General features: G+C 41.5%; 2 protein-coding genes across 2 annotated transcripts in view; one reads left to right on the forward strand and one right to left on the reverse strand.

Annotated features, from left to right (window-relative positions):
- Positions 1-23,183, forward strand: part of LOC128424966 (astrotactin-2-like) — a 245,322-nt gene that overhangs the window by 95,670 nt on the left and 126,469 nt on the right. The window contains 2 exon segments of the mRNA XM_053411420.1: positions 13,681-13,788; positions 16,684-16,830. Coding sequence (XP_053267395.1) covers positions 13,681-13,788; positions 16,684-16,830 — 255 coding nt within the window.
- LOC128424968 (E3 SUMO-protein ligase ZBED1) lies at positions 6,016-8,895 on the reverse strand. Its single transcript, XM_053411423.1, has 2 exons — positions 7,813-8,895; positions 6,016-7,432 (listed from the first exon to the last, which is right to left on the reverse strand). Exons 1-2 carry the CDS (start codon positions 8,687-8,689, stop codon positions 6,420-6,422), a joined length of 1,890 nt encoding a protein of 629 aa, XP_053267398.1. The 5' UTR covers positions 8,690-8,895; the 3' UTR covers positions 6,016-6,419.

Raw genomic sequence — 23,183 nt, forward strand, 5'->3', positions numbered from 1 at the left:
GAATTTTTCAGCTTAGAATACACTGACTGGGACGAACTAAATCACAGGTTCTACCTCCTGGATTTCCTCTCCGGTTTCCTGTTGCGCAGCATTCTGACCCAGACCCCTCCAGCCCTGTGCTTTTGTTCCTGCTTCCTCCAAGTTGCACTGGAGTAGAGCTGTATTTCTCAAATCATTGAAACGTAATGTAAATCAAAATGAAATGTAGATTTTATACAAAAAGTGTAACTCTGATCTGAATTAAATATCTGAAATGAAATGGATGCACTAAAGTTTAAAATAGTGTTTTTTTTGATTGATTATTTATTTAAGCCTCGGAAAACACATTGAGGAATAAGACCCTCATTTACAATGGTGCCGAGGGTACAATAAAGAGTAAAACATTGAGAAATAAATACATAAGAATAGAATAAATATGCATATATACATACAGCAGTACAAAGTAAAAGGTAATCCTGTTTGGAATTAGTGTTCATCCTGAGATAAAGGTCTGATTCAGTTTTATTTTTATTTAGGCAATCTCTTTACTTTGGTCAAATTGTATTCAATCAAAACCCTGGACATTTTACTCTCATCTTAGTCAAATAAAAAAAAAAATTAATTAATTCTTAGTCGACACAAACACTTGACATTTTAGCAATGGTTTAGTTCTTTATAGCAGAATTGGACAATACAACACAAGTTGTGTTTATTATAGGTTGTACAAAACCATTTAAATGCTTTTGAATGGAAAATATTTAGCTAAATACCAAATCCTGCCAAAAACAATCCTCTACATTCTACATCTCTGCCAATGCATCTGATCGGGCCACTGACTCTCAGTGAGATGAGATCTCTTTGCTGTAACTTCTTAAAACAATAGCAATGTCTGCATCTGTTATTGTGGTGTGATGCGAATAGATAATGTTACACCCCCGACATAATGTGAATGCTTAATACATCTTCAAGCGTAAAGTCATATGATGTTATGTAATATCTGAACGGCAAATCACCTCTCTTTCTGAGGGGATGAGATAAGATAGGATTATCCTCTATTAGTTACACTATGGAGAAGTTTCCTGTGTTACAGCAGAAAGAAGACAGTAAAGAGTAAAAGTAATACATACAGATACAATGCAAACACAAGGAAATGTAAAGAAAAGACAAAATATATAGAGAGTGAGGATTGCATATAGGGTATTGTAATTGCACAGCTAGAAATGAGTTTTGCACAGTTCAAATATTTAATTGCGATGTGTGCCGTGCTATGGTGGTGCAACGCTGGTTTTTCCAGGATCTCAGCAGCAGTGTAGGAACGACCTGTGACACCTCTCTGCTTCAGACACTGTGTGTGGCAGCCGCCGAGCTTCTCTCCTGACGGTTACTACACACTTTCCTTATCTCGGCTATAGTATACTTGAAGTGGCTCCAAATGTCAACCTGTTGTGTTGCCGTCATGTTGTACGTTATCAGATCTTCTACTGCCGTGGTGTTAAAGTGGAGCGTGGTACAGTCCGTCAATGTTTAAAGTCCCCGACAAACATATTTAGTCATAGTTTTTTAGAACAAAATTAACCCCACTTGCTAACTTGTATTTGTTATAGGCATTTCAATACAAGACACAGCAAACAATTATCAATCAGGGGTTTTAATTCAACCATCTGCGGATGGTGGCTCAAAGCTTGTACCACAGTGACAGATACAAAACATTTGGCCCGGAGCCATCAAAAGTCCTCTTGATTTATACTAAATAAGCCCCTCCTTTCACAGAGGCAGAACGTTTATCCAATCAGCTCTCTGGGTGTCGTGATCAGACTAATCAGACATTCTGTCTCCATCGATGTTCATGAGGTCTTCTTTGAAGTCTACAACACAATGACATGTGGATTCTGCTCAGACCCAAGAAGAGACTCTTGGGTGTGATAACATGTTTCCTAGAGACCCCCGTCCCTGGTCAGTAACACCTACAGCCTCTTCTACTCCATCTGCTGTAGACACTTGAATGGCCCCTGTTGTGAAACCTTTTGTTTTTGCTACAGGCAGAAGTCTTGAAGCAATACACATCTGAGTCCTATGAGCAAACCCCCACAAGTTACAGGTCTATCTTCAGAAATACATTTGTCATAACATTTTCTCTATATACTTGTCTTTTCTTTCATTAAACCTATCTAGATTGAGAATCTCCCATCACAGAATTTTCTAATTTGCTCTTGCTGCCGCTCAGATGCTGCGCTGTGCATTGCAACTGGTAAATTTACTTTTGTGCCAGTGTAGATGGCAGCTGGTGTTGAATTGGAGCTGGAGATATTTCCCCCTCTGATGTCAGAGAGCCCGACAGGCTGAACACAGCCGTGCCTTAACGTGATTACCAGTCGCTGAGCCATGTGGGGACCGGTGGTGCTGTCGGCTTAAGTTACCCACAAACGCGTCGTCACGGACGTATACGTCCTCGCACACATGCAACACGGGTGTCCACATGCGCAAAGGCCCACACAGTGTACAGTGTACAGTGTACACATGCAAGCTGACATTCAGCCGCTGGTCTGGCTGCCGTAAGCGCGGGCGATTTGTCTTGATCACAGCGTCTCAGAAGTCACCGAGGTTGCGCTTAAATTATGAGAGTCCTCAAAATCCCATGTGCATATATGCAACAGGAGCTGGGAGTGTGCGCACATGCAGATATAGTATTAATGAGCACTAGAGCAAATGCACAAATCACCTGTACACATATATTGAATATAAGCAGATGCAGGATCGGCTGCAGTTGCTGACCTTGTATTTACTATTTTCCTCCCGTACAGTCTATTTTTCACACATGCACCAGTGGAAGAACTTCCCTCCCACAACTGTCCCACCTCCACACACCTTTTAATTGAATAACGAGTCGGTGTAATTACGTGGGCGGGAAAACGATGGATCTCGTTTGTCACAGTCGAAACAAAGAACGTCAGGTCAGCAGGATTGGTGAAAGCAAATTAAAACACGCGAGGTCCACGACATGCATTATGAATAATGGACGTTTTTTTTTCACATGCAGCTTCGAGCGCCCGTGTCGACAAACATATGAGGTTTGAGGAGTGAGTCCTGCTCAATCCATTGAGTGCTGTTCTGTAGCCAACCCCTAAATAATTTATGGTGCGATCCATACGCCATTATCTCAGCCCCACAGGCCAACACTCATGTATTTAACAGTCAGTCCCCGAACACATAACTCAACTACACTCTACATATAGTTTTATGTATTTGGTTGATTTTCTTTTGATGTCTTAGTTCCTGTTGTCTGACGAGTAAACATGTTTTCCGATTGTACTTTTTGCTTTTCAACCAGGTTCAAGCAGTCGTTCACAGCCTCGCTTGTTTTCAGTCCCTGTCGCGGCTGATTTGGATCACGAGTGTTCACTCACTCAACAGCCTGAAGGCAACACTATGTGATCAACGTGAAACTTCTACAGCAGACGGTCAAAGAGACGTACGAGGATCCGCGCTCTTCGACATCTGTGTGAAACTGCACAGACTCCTCAAAGCTGTGGGTTTTAGTGAAATACAGTTTGATAGAAAAAGAACAGTTGCCTCTATAGTTACTTTAGAGTTGGTTTATTCTGATTCATGGGGATTCTGTTGCTCAGTTCGCCAGAAGGGACAACACTGAAGGCAATACTAGTTTTGTTTAACTTATTTTCAGATATGCCCTGATATTGTACGCACTCTAGGAAGGCTGCTGTAAATGCCCACATGCCCGACTGAGAACATGAAGTCATCTGCATAGAATAGGCGTTACACTTTAAAGTCTGTGTCCTGATCACCAGCCCGTAAAAAAACATACTTTGTATATTTCCTCGGTGATGATGTGCACTTCTACTTGCCGTAGCCTGGTTGGTTTTGGAGACAGTTGAATCGGCAGAGCTTCACCAAATGCAGGGATTATTGGCTGCCTAGACCGGGAAGTGACTTTGTCGAAAACAATAGACTCCATCGAGCAGCTCCGTTCGAATTGCTCTTAAGCCCCAACACCAAATTACATTAGTCTTGCCTCAGTACATAATTGTGACATCTTGTTCTGGTTTAGTCTACAAAGCTTTCTTTTATATCTGCTCTCTCCTTTTCATTCTTACTCGTCTGACTTCACTCTCTCATGCACTGCCTCTGACTTTCTGCCATCTACTTTCCCTTCGGGCTCATTTATCTACTATCGTCATCAGTCAGGACATCAATTCTCAGATTATTGACAAAGAACACATCTTAAGGTTTTCAGCGTGATAGTGCAGTATATACTTTCTAAATAAACACATTTCTGTGACAAACTCAAACCCCTTGTTTCAGTCTGCTTTTGTAATTTGTACCCTGCACCACACTATGAGGAGAGAGGTCATTGTGTAGTCTCAGAGCACGAGCTAAGTCCAGCTCTCTTACCAGTTTCATCATGTTTCTCTATTGCTTAGTACGTGCTCATAGTGGGAATAAGAGGTCTTGACCTTACGCCATAAAATGTCATGGGATGTGTGTTGTTATTTTTTGCGACACAAATAACACCTAACAAGAGTGGAATAATGCATTTATGTGCGTTTTCACACAGGCTGCATTCTCTGTGTTGTAGACACAACAACAATTGTGAATGAGATTCAAGATGAATGGTTTTGGAAATTTGTAGTAGCAGTATGATGTAGTTTGGCCCTGGTGTTTTGTTCTGGATGTTGATATTTTCATTGGGCTTGGTTTCTTAAGGTATTACCACAGAGGAAGAGAAGAGCGAGACGGAAGAAAACAAACTGAAAGCGAAAAGAAATGTGAATAGAAGGGGGGGGGAGGGAAAGAGCCGTGAAATAAAAAAGACCTAAGGCCCGATTTCTAAATACTTTTCCGTCTTGTTTCAGACGTATTCTTGTGTGGGTTATTTATCAAACTCGCGCCTTTGCCTGGAAGCACAATTCACCTGTCACACACAAAATTACACACAGGAGCTTGTCACCTCACCTTTTGTGTGATCCATGAAATGTTACCCTCTCCTTTATGCATATGCATTTGAAGGAACGATCATGCAAACGACAGGAAGTCTTGTTGAATTTGATATTTTCCCTTGATTCACCGTGCTTTGTACTGGGCGCCTCTGCCATTCACAGAGATTGACAAAATTGTTTGCAAAGGCACGTTTAAAAAGAAGGTCGCGATGGGAGAATGGAAATAATTGGCCAGCGTTCTGTTCAAATGTCAATGTCAAGCAGAGCACGGGATGTGAAAGCATCACAGGAAGTGTTCAACGATGCTGCGTTGAACAACAATAAAGAACCGCAGCCTCCCACGGAAAAAAGGAGCAATAAATGTTTCTCATAAAAAGACCCCGTTTTATGAGAAACACCAGAGAGGGTTCAGACTTCACGTTTTGCTGCAAGTTTCTTTTAGAAAACCAGCCATTGTCTTTATTTCCCTTTCCTTCTGTATTTTGTATAAAGTGATTAGTCTGTCTGTGGAGATTTAAGAATACTTCATCACCTTCTATGATTTGAAATTCCAACTTCAATAAACTTTGCCTTCTATCTGTGTTGCCACATCATTACAATATGACCTCTCCTTTGAGCTATAAGGCTCAGTCTGTGGTTATGTTATTAGCTCATGTGTCATAGACGTTCTTCTGATGCAGGTTTAAAGTGCAAATTAAAAAAAGGCTAATTATTGAAGTGTTCTTCTACGTGTTAAGTGTAATCGGAGCATTACCTGACGTTGGTGCATCCGCGTGTTAGTGTTCTATTCTATTTTGGGGAGAACCGTGTTGTGTGCAACACTTTGAGAGCCGAGGACATATTTGCAACGCAAGGGCATTTTGGTCTGAACTCATTCCATCAAGTTATTTTCTCTTTGAGGGGTTAAGGGTTGAAGAACATGGCTTAAGTAAGTACTCTGTGGTGTTTGCTAGGGCTGCACGATATGGGCAAAATATGATATCCCGATATTTTTTGGCTGAATGGCGATATACGATATATATCTCGATATTTTCTATAGAGTGGGTTAGATGGTTTTTTTTAAGTCAAAAGCCACATGTGAGACGTTGCAAGCACTTTTAATAAAACACAGATCAGTATGACTGCAACATATATCAACATGTGATTTTGTATAGTCATTTTCACCAGAATGGAACATGGAACTCTGGCTGGCACATGTGCCAAGTGCAAGAAAGGTAAATTGAATGAACACATGAACACATGAACAGAACAGTTTTTATGCTTCTTAACAAAATAAATAAAATCTTTAAATCTCTTTGACAAATTATGTGGTGCCAACATCTAACATTGTGTGAAATAACAAATATATTAAATAGTTTTAATTAAATGAAAAGGGTTAAGATTTTTCTTCTCCTACAGCTGTGCAAAGAACAAGAATGTAAACAGAACAAAATTACCAACAGAACAGGCCAAAAAAACGTTTCTCATTTGCAGTGCTCTTATATTTTACAGGTTTTGTGCAAGGAAAACTAGTCTATCAACCGCCTCAGGCTTCAGGGATGCCCTGTGACAGTTGACAATGTTGCCGCTGCAACTGAAAACCCTTTCAGAAGGGGAACTGGTTGCTGGTGCGCAAAGGTACTTTTTTGCCAGGAGGCTCAGTGCTGGAAAAATATCGGCATGCATCTTCCACCATTGGAGAGGATCTGTGTCGTGGTCGATGATAGCTGACTGTAAGTAGCTTGTAAGCTCACTTTCAATCGCCTCCCTCTGTGTCAGCCTGGTGTTGGTGGCTGTGCTCTGCTTGAAGAAGCTGGCCAGTGACTTCTTCTTTGTGGATGGTGGTGGCATTCCTGGTTCCTCTGGCACAGGGCCAGCCGGGTCCGGCTTACCGCCGCCCAAATCAGCCTGCAAGGCCTCCACCTCCAACACAGCTCTGTGTTTCAGTGCCTCAACTCTTTCACCTGGGATGTATTGGACCCTGAAACGTGGATCCGCAAGTGATGCCATATCCAAAAGGTCACTTGTGTCTGGGTCAGCATACTTGGCATTAAGGTAATCCAAGATTCTGGTCTTGATCGACCTACACAGCTCACTATCATCCTCTTCCCGTATTAGGAGACTTGAATTGAAGAGGTGTAGCACAGGCCTGACGTAGGAGAGGGTGACATACTCTTCACCGGAGAGAGCGTCTGTGAAGTCATGAAGGGGCTTCAGGACTTTCTGGACTGCCTGCAGGACCTCTACGTCCTGCCAGTTAAGGACAAGATGTCTCGACTTCTTGTCAGCAAACAGGACTTTGGAGAGGGCTGCCTCTTGCTCCAGGACCCTGCTGATCATCTGCTGTCTCGATCCCCAACGTGTGGCTGACTCTGTGATGAGCTGGTGAGTCGGTAGACCCAGCTGAATCTGCACCTCAGCCAATTCTCTCCTCCGTTTCCAGCTATAGGAAAAGCTGCTGACAATTTTCTTGCACAGCGCAATGCACCTTGTGATGCGGTGATCATCCATGCCATGTCCTGAAATAAAATTGTTAAATATTTTAAATCATTTACTTTTTCATTTAACCTTTTAATTTAAACAATGTCTTAGAAACCTGTTAAGTAGAGTACGCCGTGTTATTTTATTTTGTTTTTGTATTCACTTTTTCAATTGTGTGTTCATGTTCTTTAATAGAAAACATTTAAAATAAAAGTATTTAAAAAATGTAATTCTTCTTTGATTTTTATTATCTAAAAAAGGAAGATCACCTGTGTTTAAGAGGGAGGTGTGTGATTTAGATTTATGTCAAATTCAAACACCATTTAACTGTGTGAAAAAGTTGTTATGGCAAACAACCGTTTTAAAGCATGCACACATTTTCTCTTCCCTGTAACTATTACTTTGCCATTGTACTCACCAATGGCCAAATGAAGTCGGTGACCAAAGCATTGCATCCTCAGCCATTTTAGCAGTTGGGCCGCTTTAACAACGTTGCTCCCGTTGTCGGTGGTTATGGCCACCAGCCGCTTTTCCTCCAGCTTCCAGTTTGAGAGCGCATCCTGCAGGGCTTCAGCGATGTGCTCTCCGGTGTGATCTTGAGGAAAGTAGCTGGTTTGGAGGCACGCCGACTCCATTCTCCAGTCCTCGATAAAATGAACTGTCAATGACATATACGGCTCGCAGGTCCTACTGGACCACATGTCGGTAGTGACCGCAAAATATTTTACTGTTGCGAGCCGGGCTGTCAGCTTTTGCCTGAGAGTGGTGTACATCTCTGGCAGCACTTCTTCAGAGAAATAGTTTCGATTTGGCAAATTGTACCTTGGGTCCATTGTTCGGAGCAACTTTTTGAAACCATCCTGGGCGACCGTTGCGACCGGGACCATGTCTTTTGCAATGTGGTAGGCTACCGCTTTAGTGATCTCACGCCACTTTGCGGTTTTCTTGTCATATGGCTCACCACGAGTGAAGGATTCTTGCAATAGACATTGTTTTGGGGCAGCCGCAGAAGATGCTTTCGCGGTCGGTGATGCAGCAGCAGCAGCACAGCCACGGAGTTTCACACATTCCTCGTATTGCACTTTGTGCCGCTGCTGCAAATGGTGGAAAAGATTGGTGGTGCTTCCACTTTTGGACGCAACTGTTTTGTTGCATTCCCTACAGATGACCTGCAGCTGCTGCTCATCTTTTTTTTTAAAACCAAACCATTTCCATATGATGGAGCCGTTGTTTCTCCTTTTAGAAACAATTTCGTCTCGCTCCGCCGTCTCGTTTTTTTTATCGGGATCCTCCATGCTTGATTTGTTGTGACGGGGTGGTGGGGGCGGGAACGACGCGTCTTTGCAATCGGCACGTTCGGAACGACAGAGTGGGAGGGGTCGCGGTTGCGCTCACAGTCTCCCAAGGCAAACGCAGACGCTTGAGGCGAAACTGACCATTTTAACGCATATATCGATATAAACGATATTGTCAAATCTTGTATCCCCGTGGAAATTATATCGATATATCGTACATAGCCGATATATCCTGCAGCCCTAGTGTTTGCTAAATGGAAAGTATAATCCGCACATTTATTTCATCGTAGCTAAACGGCTAAAGGATCACATTGCATCCTTGCCTCTCCTCACTGGCAACACGCTGAGGTTAAGGACGGCTTGATTTCATTTCACAGCCTTGCACCCCCCCCCTTACATCCGAGATACGTTGGCCCTTTATAAACAATGAGGCCTTCCCGAATGTTGAGGATAACAGAGATTTTGCAAGCGAGACTCGCTCACTACAAGATTTACGAAACCCTTTTTATCTGTAAATCTGAAGCAGCACTTTGGAAAAGTACAAGTACAACCATGTTCTGTATGATTATTAAGGTATTGATCTGCAGAGGAGGAAAACTGAAATTACTTTTCTCACTAGTTACTTACCTTGTCCGAGTGATGCATTAATGGTGTGGGGGGGCAGGTAGTCATCACCGAGCAGCAATAGACTCATTCATTACAATGAAGGACATCACATTATTTCATCCAAAAAAGGGCAAGGTTGATGAGTTCATTGAAGGAAGCATTTTATGAAGTAGATAGAGTTAAGCTCTGAATTGCTTTACCGTGTGCTCAGATTTTTGATGCCACATGCCAGTTTAAAAAAAATGGCACCAATGTTTCTGTATATTAAAGAGGCTTTTCGTAATATACTTTATGTTTGAAAACTATAATTTCCATGCTGATTGTCGAAGCTGTCGTTTTGCTCTTTTTTACGTCTCAGCGCTGGAGACTGCTAGTGGCCGGAGACTTTAGGTTTTCGGATTTTCCGTCTTTGTGAACATGAAATTTCGAGAATGTACTCAAGGAATTTCTTCCGCTTTGACAGAAACTTCCAGTTTTACTCAAATTGGGTAAGATTATGGTTGTCAAAGGTAAAGAGAGCTGGGACTTGATGCCTTGTGAGCGTGATATTTCAAGAAGACCTGCAGGGAATCCTTGCAAATTCAGTACAAGCGTTCAGTTGGACTTACACATGAACTGAATTTGGTGATAAACGGTTAATAGTCAAGGTCGTTGGGACTTTGGAAACCATGTTTTTCAAGGTTGTTTCTGTAGCTTTTGAGCATTTTGCACTTGGACTAAAAGACTATGTTAGAGTTCAGTGATCAAAGGTCAAAGGGCACGTTAACCTGATATCTAACTGGAAAAAAAAAAAAAAAAATGTGTGTGGAGTGAAATTGCACTGGTTGGTGGAAACATCCAACCACAGGGCGGCGAATCCTGGTTGTGACATTTTCAGTTTCTGCCCCTCTTCTTCCATCTGCCTGTATTCCCATCCACCACTTCTCCTGGGCATGTTCTAACACGATGCATAAATTCAGAACCAATTTTACAGCACATTGGCTCGATTTCACTCCACCAGACTCTCGCACTCCAGATCCAACTCCACTCTCGACCTGTTTAAGTGCAACAGACCAAACGGATGATGACAGCTTTCTGGGCTCGCTTTTTATTTTTTTATTTTACACAAACTTAATAGAACTTTTCATCATGCCTAAAATATTTATGGACAGATAAATGATCACGAGTTCTGACATAATGTTAATGAAGTGAAATAAATCAAGTATTTCATCTGCCACGAATTAGGACTATGAACAAGGATAAAATTTAATATGTTGCACCATCTCTTGATTGTTAATAAACTTTAAGATAAATACGTTTTAAGCTGAGTAAAACAATATGGCACAATACCTGCTATGTGCAGTATCTGGCTGTATTTAAAGTTTCCTGCTACAGACTCAAAGTAAAGTGCCATTCACTTCCGACCCGGAAACGCTCACCCATGTCATCATGTTCACTGTGGACTGTTAACTCAGTACATTCAGTACCTTCTCACCATAGAAACAATCTCCCCTTTCCACATTTGTTCCAGAGAGTGCCGCAGCTCACCCTGGCCGCTCTATCGGTTTGCCTCTAGGTTTTTCTCATTTTCAAAGTTTAAATACACTCTTGATCTGGCATTTGATATAAACATCTTAGGTCCTGTATTTTTTTATTCTATTCAATCTTTGTAGCTTTGTAACTTTACCCTTCTAATGTCAAGTTAAAAACATCAGGAGTTGAGCCAAAGGGTTTTACAAACATGGCAAAGAAATACAAGTATAAATATAAAGAGAAGGTCACAATAAAAGACATGCAAGATATAACCGTGCAAAATGGGGGTGAAGGGTTATGTAGGCTGGAGAAAGCCAAGCCTTCCCGAAGATAGTTTTGAGCAGCTTCCAAGTTGAACAACTGTGCTTTCTTTGTCTTGCCTGGTTGTGGTATTATTGTGAATGGGTGCAGCCGCCTGGTGGCAACGCGGCCAGCATTGGTTTGGTTGTGTTTGCGATCAGTCTGTGCAATTGCTGATATGAACCCGATAACGTGGTCTGATAATAGCAATATATCACAGTTACATTGTGGTTTCAGCGTAGATTGGCAGCATAATTTTACTCTGTTGCATCATTTGTTGTGTGCTGTTTTTTAGCAATCAGTGTTATATGTTGCTATTGATCACATCACAAAACACTGTATGTGGTAGTTTTAATTGTTAACCTTTATTAACCTTCTTTATCCTTCGTCTCACTGGCCGCCCACGCGTTAGCTTTTGTTACAAATACAATGCTGACTTGGATAATCTAAACTAAACAATTTTTGTCTTTCACTTTATTTGGAAATCAAAATGAGGCAAACTACAGACGGTCTGATTAGAGATGTCACGAGAACCGATACTAACGATACCTTTCGATACTAAAATAACAGAACACTGACGATGCACATTTTTTTGAAGCACCGTAAGCACTGTGAGCGCCGATGCCAGCTATTAGCATCGGTGCTGCGCCTCTTCTGGAGCTGCAGCGCTGATCTCTGAGCAGCTGAGACCAGAGAAACTCCGTGTTTTCACTGTATCCACTGATAAGAAGCTGCCGGTCAGTCAGTGAGCGGCTGCTTCTTGTGAATGACCTCTGATCTCACTGTGTGAGTCTCTGAGCATGTGAGAGGGGCGGGGGGCGGAGCCCCGGGGCCTGTGTGTGTGTCCGCTATCTGGGAGCGCGCGCACACACACACACTAGTTGTTACACATTCCCCCGCTCCTGGTATTTCATGATGGCCTGATTCGATGATGATTTAAAAAATGAACGTGAACCTGACTTTCACTCACGTTCAACATATGAATGGCTGCACTGTTATATCCACTGTTTTGTTTTGCACTGTTGTTTTTGCACAGTACCTTTTGAAAAGATGCCTGGAAGTCTGGAATGTGTCTGGGGACACTAGTTGTTGCACTTTGACCATTAATTTCACTTTATTATGTTGTGCTATGCTCTATTGCACATGTTTTGTATGTCTTATTTTTTTTCTTCTATTTCCTGTTTAAGTTCATGTTTTAAGCTCATAAGTACATGGTATCTTAGAAAATATATATATTTTTTTTACCGTGGTATCGAAATTAGCATCGAGAATCGTGTTATTTTACTGGTATTGGCAGTGACGCCCCTAGGTCTGATGTGATTCTAGGTCGTATATATATTGAAATAAGGTCATACAAGTTTGAAAGTTGAAAAAAAAAAACACAAAACATATACACCATTTAAGTGTATTTTCAATGTAGCCATTACCTATTACCATCACTGTCTGGGTCATGTAGCCCCTTTCAGAAGATGATATGTCACATGGATCAGGATATCATCACAACACACCATCTCCATTGTGCGTTTTCTTTTTTTCTGTGTTCCCGTCTTTTTAATTTGCTGTCACAGGTGGATCATTTCATTTCAGGGGCTCCCTCATGACCAAGAGAAAAAAAAACATCAACAACATTGATTTCCTCTCTGTCCTTTATCCTGTTTCCACTCGGGGAGATTAGGAAGCGTAATCACTGTGATCCTGGGGATTATACAAGCACAACACATGAGCATCCATGAGGTTCCATGCTGTTAGCATATAGTGGTTTATTTAGGGTTTGGCTTAACAATCAGTATAGTAACAGCAATCGAAATACCATACAGTCACTTCCTGCTGGTTTATTTACTGCATATTGTGTATAACACTGCAGTTCTGAGTAATAAATGAGATAATCTTAGATAACGTGTTTATCCTTCAGCGACTTTCAGCAACACTTTGCAAATCCCTGACAATTATCACTTTGTGGCAGCTCCTGTGAGTTTCGCAGGAATGTGTGTTGTGATGTTGCAGTGGAGATTCAGCACAAACAAAGCCTCTTAACGCCTCACAGCCTTGCTCTTGCTCTCGCTCTCTGACTCGAATGCAGACGTGCACCTCCACATACACACAACTTTGGTATATGACCGAAGTCAAAGTTTATTTATAAAGCACTTTTATTTTTATTTATTTTTTTAACTTCTTTTTATTTATTTTTCATAAAGCACTTTTAAATACAATAAAACTTAGACAAAGTGATTTACAAAATAAATTGTTAGGTGATGTTAAATCTAACACAGGAATCGCTGGGACAACAGTTTTATTGTGTTTACACATGTTCCTCTGCAACTCAAATGATTTGCAGAATTAAAATAACAGCAATGGGCTGGAAACAGCATTCTTTTTCTCATTAAGTGAACCAAGCGCCCCAGTTTTAAGTGCACTTAATACCCTGTGTGCCGCTGCACTCCGGTAATCATTACAACCATTATTACCAATGTTTGAATAACCTAAATACATAGTTGTTGGAGTTTATTCCTTGATTGCTCGATTCTCCTTTTTGATTTATTTCTTCTTTCTCACTCTTGTGGTCTCTCCGCCAGCAACCGGAGGCGTGTTTGGTCCTCAAGGGGAATCGGGGTCTGAGCCTGAAGATGACAGCCAGATGAAGTTTTACACAGAGCAGCACAGAGGACGGAGACGCGGCAAAGGTCAGAAGAAATACACGTTTACCTCTTTGTGCGCCGCTACCAATGTGGAACAACCACATCCACTTGCACCAGGGGGAGCCCTCTTATCCAGTTCACACTGCTGTGAGGGCCGTAAAGTAAAATTGAGTGATCCTTCTGCCAACTAAGTTTAGTTGCTGGATCATTTAAAGGGTCAATTCGGGTGTTATGCGACATTTTCTTGCAATTTTGATTTCCACAGCTTAGTCCAATTTCGGTTTTACGCATTAGGTCAAAAATATTTGCCTTAAGTGTTTTCCAACCACACCAGAATAATGAATGGAGTTATCATACTCAGAGAAGACATGACAGAGCTTTTAGTTTTGTAAAATTCTGTCTATGTTTGATAATCTGGGACAGGTCACTTGTTAACCTGGGACACTTGTATTAAGCTTCAATATATACAAAAATACTATTCTCTAATGTCTGCAGGAATAAATATACAAATTATTTAGTGAAAGGAATCATATAATTAAAAGAGTAACAAAGTGTTGACATTTGTTCCAGCCTCACAGATCCAAAGCTGGATCAGCAGTTTTAAAACAAATTTGATTGATGGGTTTCAGATTATTGATATTTAGCCTCTTTTCAACTTCCTAGATTAGGACTTAGAATAAAAATCTGATCTGTTTAAGAACATTTCAGTTCAAAGAACTGGCTCCCTAACCTGGGCTCTCCCTGGCTCAATGGATTCTCAAGTCCTCAATAAATGCAATCTAATAAATGTGGGTCTGTGCCACAAAATCTACGGTATCTTTTAGTATCTTTACAATGCAATTAATCACAGGAGATGGTTGATCGTTCACAAATAAAGGATAATAGAAATAGAAAGGGCTTGGGTGTATCGTTAGAGATCGAGAGGTCCTTCTCTAAACTGTAGGTTCCTGTTAAACCGGACACTTAGATTTTATTAGAAGAAGCCTTGTGGGCAGACGGCTCGAGGAGACATAAAGCCAATGATTGTGATCTGTGTTAAAATTACAGCCCATGTAAAGGCGCTGGGTTCTCTTCAGAAGACGATCAGAGAAAAGGGAAAGAAGGGGATTTAGTCCGTTGCCTCACATGGCACAGACTATAGGTGTTTGCTTTGTGGCCATATAGTAAGTGTTTGCCATCGTGAGCGCGCATGCTTTTGTCTACTCAGTAGGCTTTTACAGTGATTGAGGGACCCCTTCACACGCCCAGTGACACCACCCACACCCCAAAGGGGATTAGCTGCTCTTCCATTTTTGCTGCAGACAGCTGTTGTTCCTGCCCCTTCCCAATATTGTGACAGCGGTAGACGTGCGGTTTGGTACGGACGGATTCATTACCCCGCCTCTCCCTGCTTTTGACCTTGAGCTGCATTTCCCAATTTCCAAACTCCAGTCAAGATTTCCCTGGACACTCCTGTCACGACGAATATAGAGGGTTACCGATTTAACTTTGCAGTTCTAATGCTAGTAGTACTACTAGTCAGGAGTAGAAACGCACTTCTCTACTGGCAGTTTTCAGACAAGACCTGCAGATACAGACTTTATCCGCAGTTTTCATTTCACACATGCACAACCCAGCGAGATGTCTTCTGCACAGACACGTTCACAACAGAAACACATCCTCCGCATTATTCGGGCGAGAGGTGGAGCAGCCGAGCGCAGCAGCAGGCTGAGGCAGGAAGTGACGTATTAATTCTGCTGCAAGACCACGTGATTTCCTTGCCAACACAAAGACACTCGCATTATCACCACAAACTCTCTTTTAGTTTTTTTTCATTTTTGCGTCTGTCGGTGTTAGACCCCCCTGTACCTGCTGTTCTCACGTGGGATTCTCCTGACTTCTTGCTGACTTTACCAACTGTACATCCCTTCCTCGGTTGATTGTACCGATGTGTGGATGGGTGGAAATGATGGATGGGTGGATGAATGGATGATTGTCAGTCATTTTGATCGATACAATTACATTTTACTTTAAACACCACACTATAGTTGGAAAATGTAAACCCATTTGGCGGTTGCTCTGTATTTCTGAGATACCCACTGATCTAGCAACATAACTCTTATCATCACATGGGACATTTGTTCACTACATGTCACACAACCAGCGTATGGATGTGCTGCCACCTGAGCTCCTCTGCTTAGAACAGGATAGCATCAGTAGCCTGACTGTTACTATTGACTTTTACAACAAACCTACTCAGTTCATGAGGCACGAGGAGCAGCTCTCCTCCAAGTAACTGCTCCCTCATTTCCTGGAGCCTGCGGATTCTGAAACATTGTCTGATCAGTTCAACATACCCAGTTTAGCAGTTAAAATCCAGTGGGATTGTCACCAGCCCAACGCCTTACCACACGTATTCCTCAGTAATGCTCCTCTCGGCACACTGACTTCTCTCCCCGTGATAAATATCTGGAGAGAGAGGTTAAACGGCTAATTTCATTCCCTGTATCCCGGCTCGGAAAGAGGAAGGCCTGCCAGAGCCAAAGGGCAACCAAAACATCCAATCTATTACAGTGTCAGTGGCAATAAGATCATATATCACGCCGGGAAATGATCCTGGACTTGGGTATTCTAAGTCATCTTTTACTTACTCATGCCAAACTTGAACCCAGGTTAAGATTCATAAATCAGGAATGCAATTAACTGTATTTTCAAGGATCCAGGAAAGGATTGGATATTGCACTGTCAGCTGAGCATGGTGCTAAAGTGGATGATTTAGTCTGTTATATGTCAGCGTGTCGTGGCTCCGTGCTAAAAGTTAGAGGCTGTCGTTTTTGCTGTCAAGGATTTTCAAATACAGTCTTCTGCTTTACAATAAAGGATCATAACAAAGGGGTAATACTGTAAAATTGCTGACCTTTATATATATATTTTTTTTTTCTTCTCTTTCTCTTCCTTTAGGCATCCCACACAGTCCTCTAAATAAGGTCACCCTGACGTTGATCACCATCAGCACATGTGTCATCGCCATTGTCTACGCTACGCAGGATTCCTGCCCCCTCTCTGTCAAGGTTACCCTCCATGTGCCGGAGCATTTTGTCGCGGACGGTAAGTGCAACAAAATCCTTAGACCTTGGCAGAATATCCAACTAGTACACCTAGGAATTAAAATCTCACTTTTTCCCACATGTGTGCTTTTAATATTTTTGTGTTGGGATGTTTTTATTATCACCCCAGCCAAAGGGGCGATCTTTTCACTCCTGTTTGTTTATAATGTCAGAACGAATGGATTGTGGATTGTGTGGATACAGTCAAAGATCCAGTATTTCCTTATTTTTTTTAATAAAGAAGAAAACAAGATGGATACAAAACCACAAATGTTAAAGAAAGTAAAAAATAAAAAAATCCTTGATCTGTCCCTAATCAAGATCCGCACCTAAATTCAATGAGTTCCTCCTTGGATTATCCCCCACCCCTCCACAAAACTGAATAGAGATCAGTTGAGTAGTTTTTTTACTTAATCCTGCAAAAATAACAGACCAACAATCTGATGAAAACAGGACCTCCATGGCCGAGAAGTGCGTTCAAAGAGAGTAATACCTCCACCAAGGCTAAGGACCTTTCTAGACATCTTAATGAAAATGGATACAAAACCTGGATCCGTCCATTTAATCAAGAGTTTAAAATGTTTTATCTGTCAAACATGTTTACAATAGCATCTATCAACTGTGGTTTATTTCGAGCGATAATGGAATGGAGTTGTCCCTCAGCAGCGTACAGTGGGGATGACTGTAGCTCCATGCTCTTCATAGCCATGTTTTCTAATGTGAGGGAGCAGCAGCTAATGCACCAGGGAGCAGCTCAGCATGCTGCCCCTGTTTCTATTTACAAATGGGTCGCAGTAAAATATCTACCGCTTTAACCGGGATTTGTGGTTTTGAATTTGCTTGGCTTTTCAGTGTAAAACGTCCCCTTCTGTTGGACTGACAAAGTACAAAGGACACACCTCCATTAAATAAAATAGTAACTTATCCCCTGGAACCAAGAATAAAAGGACACAAATAGGCAACAAATAAAGCAGACACGGTGAAAGCTCCAAATGAAAACAAAGATGATTTATTACTGCCGCAGACAACTGAGTGACATTTTTAGCCATCAGACTGATACAGAGCTATGTTTTCAAACCCATTGTTTTTCTTAATTCTTTTCTTTGTTTTTGCAGTGAGAGCTTTTGGACTTTTTGAGAGTGCAGGTTGCAGATTAAAATACTTAACCATGTTATGGTTTGGGCTTTTTCAGTCAACAAGACCAAACCTTTTTTTTCATGATCACTCAAGGTTTATTCCTATTTTATTTATAGCGCCTGACAACCTGACTGTATCACAAACAAACAAGCTATATGCCTCAAAGTCAAAAGGATTTCAAAGATGTAGAATAATTGAATGAAAAATGAAATATTTGTTGGGCTTGCTGCCACATCTGAGCCTCTATTAAATTCCTTTGTGGCTATGGAATTGGTGTGGATCGGGTGTATGTATTAATAGTGTGGGATAAACCTCACCGGCAGCGGACATGCAGTGCCTTGCATAAGTATTCACCCCCTTTGGACTTTTCTACATTTTGTCATGGTATAACCACAGATTAAAATGTATTTCATCATGAGTTTATGTAATGGACCAACACAAAATAGTGCATCATTTGGAAGTGGGGGGAAATATTACATGGATTTCACAATTATTTACAAATAAAAATCTGAAAAGTGTTGAGTGCATATGTATTCACCCCCTTTACTGTGAAACCCCTAACAAAGATCTGGTGCGACCAATTGCATTCACAAGTCACATTTGCAAGTCACATAATTAGTAAATAGGGTCCACCTGTCTGCAATTTAATCTCAGTATAAATACACCTGTTCTGTGACGGACTCAGAGTTTGTTGGAGATCATTACTGAACAAACAGCATCATGAAGACCAAGGAGCTCACCAAACAGGTCAGGGATAAAGTTGTGGAGAAATATGAAGCAGAGTTAGGTTATAAAAAAATATCCAGAGCTTTGAACGTCTCTCTGAGCACCATAAAATCCATCATAAGAAAATGGAAAGAATATGGCACAACCGCAAACCTACCAAGAGGAGGCCGTCCACCTGAACTGAAGAGTCGGACAAGGAGAAAATTAATCAGAGAAGCAACCAGGAGGCCCATGGTTACTCTGGAGGAGTTGCAGAGATCCACAGCTGAGGTGGGAGAATCTGTCCACAGGACAACTATTAGTCGTCTACTCCACAAATCTGGCCTTTATGGAAGAGTGGCAAGAAGAAAGCCATTGTTGAAAGGGATCCATAAAAAATCCCGTTTGGAGTTTGCCAGAAGCCATGTGGGAGACACAGCAAACATGTGGAAGAAGGTGCTCTGGTCAGATGAGACCAAAATTGAACTTTTTGGCCTCAATGCAAAACGCTATGTGTGGCGAAAACCCAACACTGCCCATCACCCTAAGCACACCATCCCAACAGTGAAACATGGTGGGGGTAGCATCATGCTGTGGGGATGCTTCTCTTCAGCAGGTACAGGGAAACTGGTCAGAATAGAGGGAAAGATGGATGGAGCCAAATACAGGGAAATCCTTGAAGAAAATCTGATGCAGTCTGCAAAAGACTTGAGACTGGGGCGGAGGTTCATCTTCCAGCAGGACAATGACCCTAAACATACAGCCAGAGCTACAAAGGAATGGTTTGGATTAAAGAATGTTAATGTCTTAAAATGGCCCAGTCAAAGCCCAGACCTCAATCCAATAGAGAATCTATGGCAAGACTTGAAGATTGCGGTTCACAGACGGTCTCCATCCAATCTGACTGAGCTTCATCTTTTTTGCCAAGAAGAATGGACAAACCTTTCCATCTCTAGATGTGCAAAGCTGGTAGAGACATACCACAAAAGACTTGCAGCTGTAATTGCAGCGAAAGGGGGTTCTACCAAGTATTGACACAGGGGGGTGAATACTTATGCACCCAACAGATGTCAACTTTTTTGTTCTCATTATTGTTTGTGTTGTGGCGTGCACTCAGGGGTGTGTCCTCTCACCCAGTGGGTTGATGGGTAATGTTAGAGGCTTTAGCTATATATACTTCCCGTATGGGGAACATGTGGAGTTCTGAATAAACCACAGTAAACAGTACCTGCGTCTCTGCCTTTCCTTGTCTTGCCACAGTGTCACAATAAAATTTATTTTGCACCTCCAAAGTACTATGCATGTTTTGTTGATCAAACGGGAAAAAGTTTATTTAAGTCTATTTGAAGTCCAGTTAGTAACAGTACATAATGGGAAAAAGTCCAAGGGGGGTGAATACTTATGCAAGGCACTGTAGAGGGGGATGAAAAAATAGGCAAGGAGTCAAGTGAAGTAAGAGGGAGTGAAGAGCTGAGGCAATTTAGCTAATGATCGCCATATCTCTGAAAGCAGTTCACATATCAGCCGATCAGGTGCTCTTGCCGTAGGGGCCTCATCTGGAGTCCGCCCACACAGCCCCGCAGTTTGTGTGCCAGCGGACACACAACAGAAATGGAAATTTACAGAAAATTTTAGACTGTATCCTCTGTGACTAAATGTATTGTATATGTGAACACCCCTAATATAATGTAAACCAGTACAACATCTTTGAATTTAATCTTGTATATGACTATAATTCCCTTCCTATTGGCTCCTCCGAACCAATCAGATTACACATCATCCAGCCAAATCGTTAAAATCATAACACTATTGAGTTCTCTCTCCTATTGTCTGTTTATCCAGTCTACTAAAATGTGCTCCTCCACGCGCTGTTAAATTTAATGTTTAGATGCTGTAGAATGGTTATTGATTCATGTTGGGGACCTTCTGACTTTCTTCTCTTCCTCCACCATCCGAAGCAAAGTTTCCACTCAGACACAACAATGACATTTAAAGTTTTGGTTGGTTTCATACCAGAAAGTGCCTTAGTTTTATTTTGAAGGCCCTGTGCACTTCCCTTTAGGGCCACCCCCATGACAGACTTTACAGACACAGGACCCCAATAGGTAAAGCTGTCAGGGAAATGGTTTGAACAGCATTTGATTGATTATATTTGTTTATGTTATTGTGTCATACAAATTATGCACCCAGCTTCCACAGGCGTATGAGACATAATTTCTTAGAAAAAAGTACAAAAAGGTTTATGTAAAAATGTAACCAACTTTTAAGCAATAACATTTCCAGAGTTTTCTTCTCTTTCTACTTTAAGGGTGACAAAGTGCATTTTGATGGAGCACTAATCAGCCTTTTTTCGAATTTTACTTTTGTTGTTCCTCTGCTAATTCTGCGCCTGTGTGTGAATTGCAGTGGGACCCGGAAAAAGCCGACACCTGAGGCAGAGCAGATGTGATAAAAGGTGGCTTAACACAGTAGTCTAGCAGGCGTGCAGCAGGCAGGCAGTCAGAGCAAACAAACAAACAAATCCAACAGATAAACAAACCCGACGAATCCTGGCAAACCATGCGCAGTATATGTTCTTGAGTGAGGACAGGAATAGAGAGCAATAAAAAAGTGCGAGAGCACCACTGCCGCAGGGCAGCACATACAGTATCAATCTGTCATACAAGACGTGTGAGCCGCCCCCTGTGAAACGCTCTCCGTGCGCTGGAGGAATAATGAGTGATGGGAGGCAGGTGATGAGGTCGGACATCTGCATGAGCAGAAAACTCGACATGGGTGACGAGTAGACAGATGAGATGTGGCAGGAGACGGGAGAGAAAAACGAAAAACACAGAAGTTAATGTGGAGGTAGGTGGCGGGAGGAAGTGGAGAGCAGTGGAAGAGCGGGGCTATCAAGTCAACATCACGCTCAGCGTATTGCCTCCGCCAAGGAGGTGATGTTTTCACCCCTATCCATTTGTTGTTGTTGTTGTTGTATGTATGTAACAAGGATTACACAAAAACAACTAAACTGATTTCCAGTGGAAGGATGAGACTTGGGCCAAGAAAGAATCCGTTACATTTTGGTGCGGGTCCGGATAAAGGGGCAGATCCAGGAAATGTTTTTCATTTCTTTTGTTAACATTGTAATGTTTTTCTGTATTATTGCTATTAATTGCTTTAATTCAGATGTTTAAGAGTTGGAATGTATGACTGTGTACAATTTGTTATGGATCTAAATAAGAATCTGGATCTCGTGAATTTAAATGTGGTTTCATGAAAGGCTGCTGCACACTAGAGGATTTTCAACTCTTGATCAATTCAAAAAATGTGGGAGACTACAGACCTGATGACAGATTTAACTGATTTTTTTATCTGACGATCTTCCAAACACACACACTAGGTGATTTGGCCAGAACGTAACACCACACAGTTGCCGTTTCTGTCAAACAATTTCACAGTGAAAGTTCCAGAGAGTTTGAGTCTCACAGAAACTTGACAGATTCTTCTTCTTCCTGTTGAATTGGAAAGTTGGCAAAAAACTTTCTTGTGCATACCACCACCTTTTTAACTGCAGTGTGGAGAACTCACGTGATTCAATGTGACTTCAGAAGAAAAACAAACATTATAGAGGACAGAAGTCATGTGTTGTGTTTTGCAGTAACAAATTTAAATAAACTATGTATGAAATCATGGATGAGAAGATGTAATTGGGTTTTACATTTTACAGTGTGAACTGGAGGCGAGTTGGAAACCTATTGTTATTAGTCGCAGCTGTATAGGTACGCCACATACGGTTAGTGGCGCTTCCCGGTTAGCTCGCTCTTATTGGCTCTAATTGGAGCTGGTAATCATCATAATTCGAGATCGGTGAGACTCCGAAATCAATGGGTAGCAACAAGATTATTTTGTAAACCCCCCATACTTCACCGATCAACGATAACCAATTATCCTCTAGTGTGCAGCAGCCATATGGGCACAGTTGGGCCTTGGTCGTGGTCCAGCTCTACAGAGTGCCATTCTACTTGCTAAATATATCTCAAAGAGGTGAATGGAGTTAGTTTGAAAATAATATACCTATATATTATCATAAATTCTAAAGAAATACATATGTCAGGTCTCAAAAGTCCCTTTTACAGATATGTCTTTGATATCAACTCCAGTACAGAATGTGTAGGCGGTGATAAAAACTTAATAATAATACACATTATTAGAATTAATATTTGCCATTTGGCTCTGGGCCTACTCATGAACCTCATGTGAAAGACATATAACAGAACAATTCGCCAAAATGTACATTCAAAATCATACATATTGAATATACAAATGTCAAATCAGGTGTCATTAAGTCAGATTGTAAAAGAGTTGAAGGCGTATTAATCTAATACAATTCTGTCAGTTCACAACATGCACTGCAGAATTACACACAATCAGCGATGTCCTGTTGCACTCATGAGTGGTTTCTTCACAGGTCTAAAGGAAACTGACCCATGATGAAAACAAACGCCTCCTAAGTGTGAGAACTGAAGCCAT

This window comes from Pleuronectes platessa, chromosome 19 (assembly GCF_947347685.1).
Source record: "Pleuronectes platessa chromosome 19, fPlePla1.1, whole genome shotgun sequence".
NCBI classification, from domain to species: domain Eukaryota; kingdom Metazoa; phylum Chordata; class Actinopteri; order Pleuronectiformes; family Pleuronectidae; genus Pleuronectes; species Pleuronectes platessa.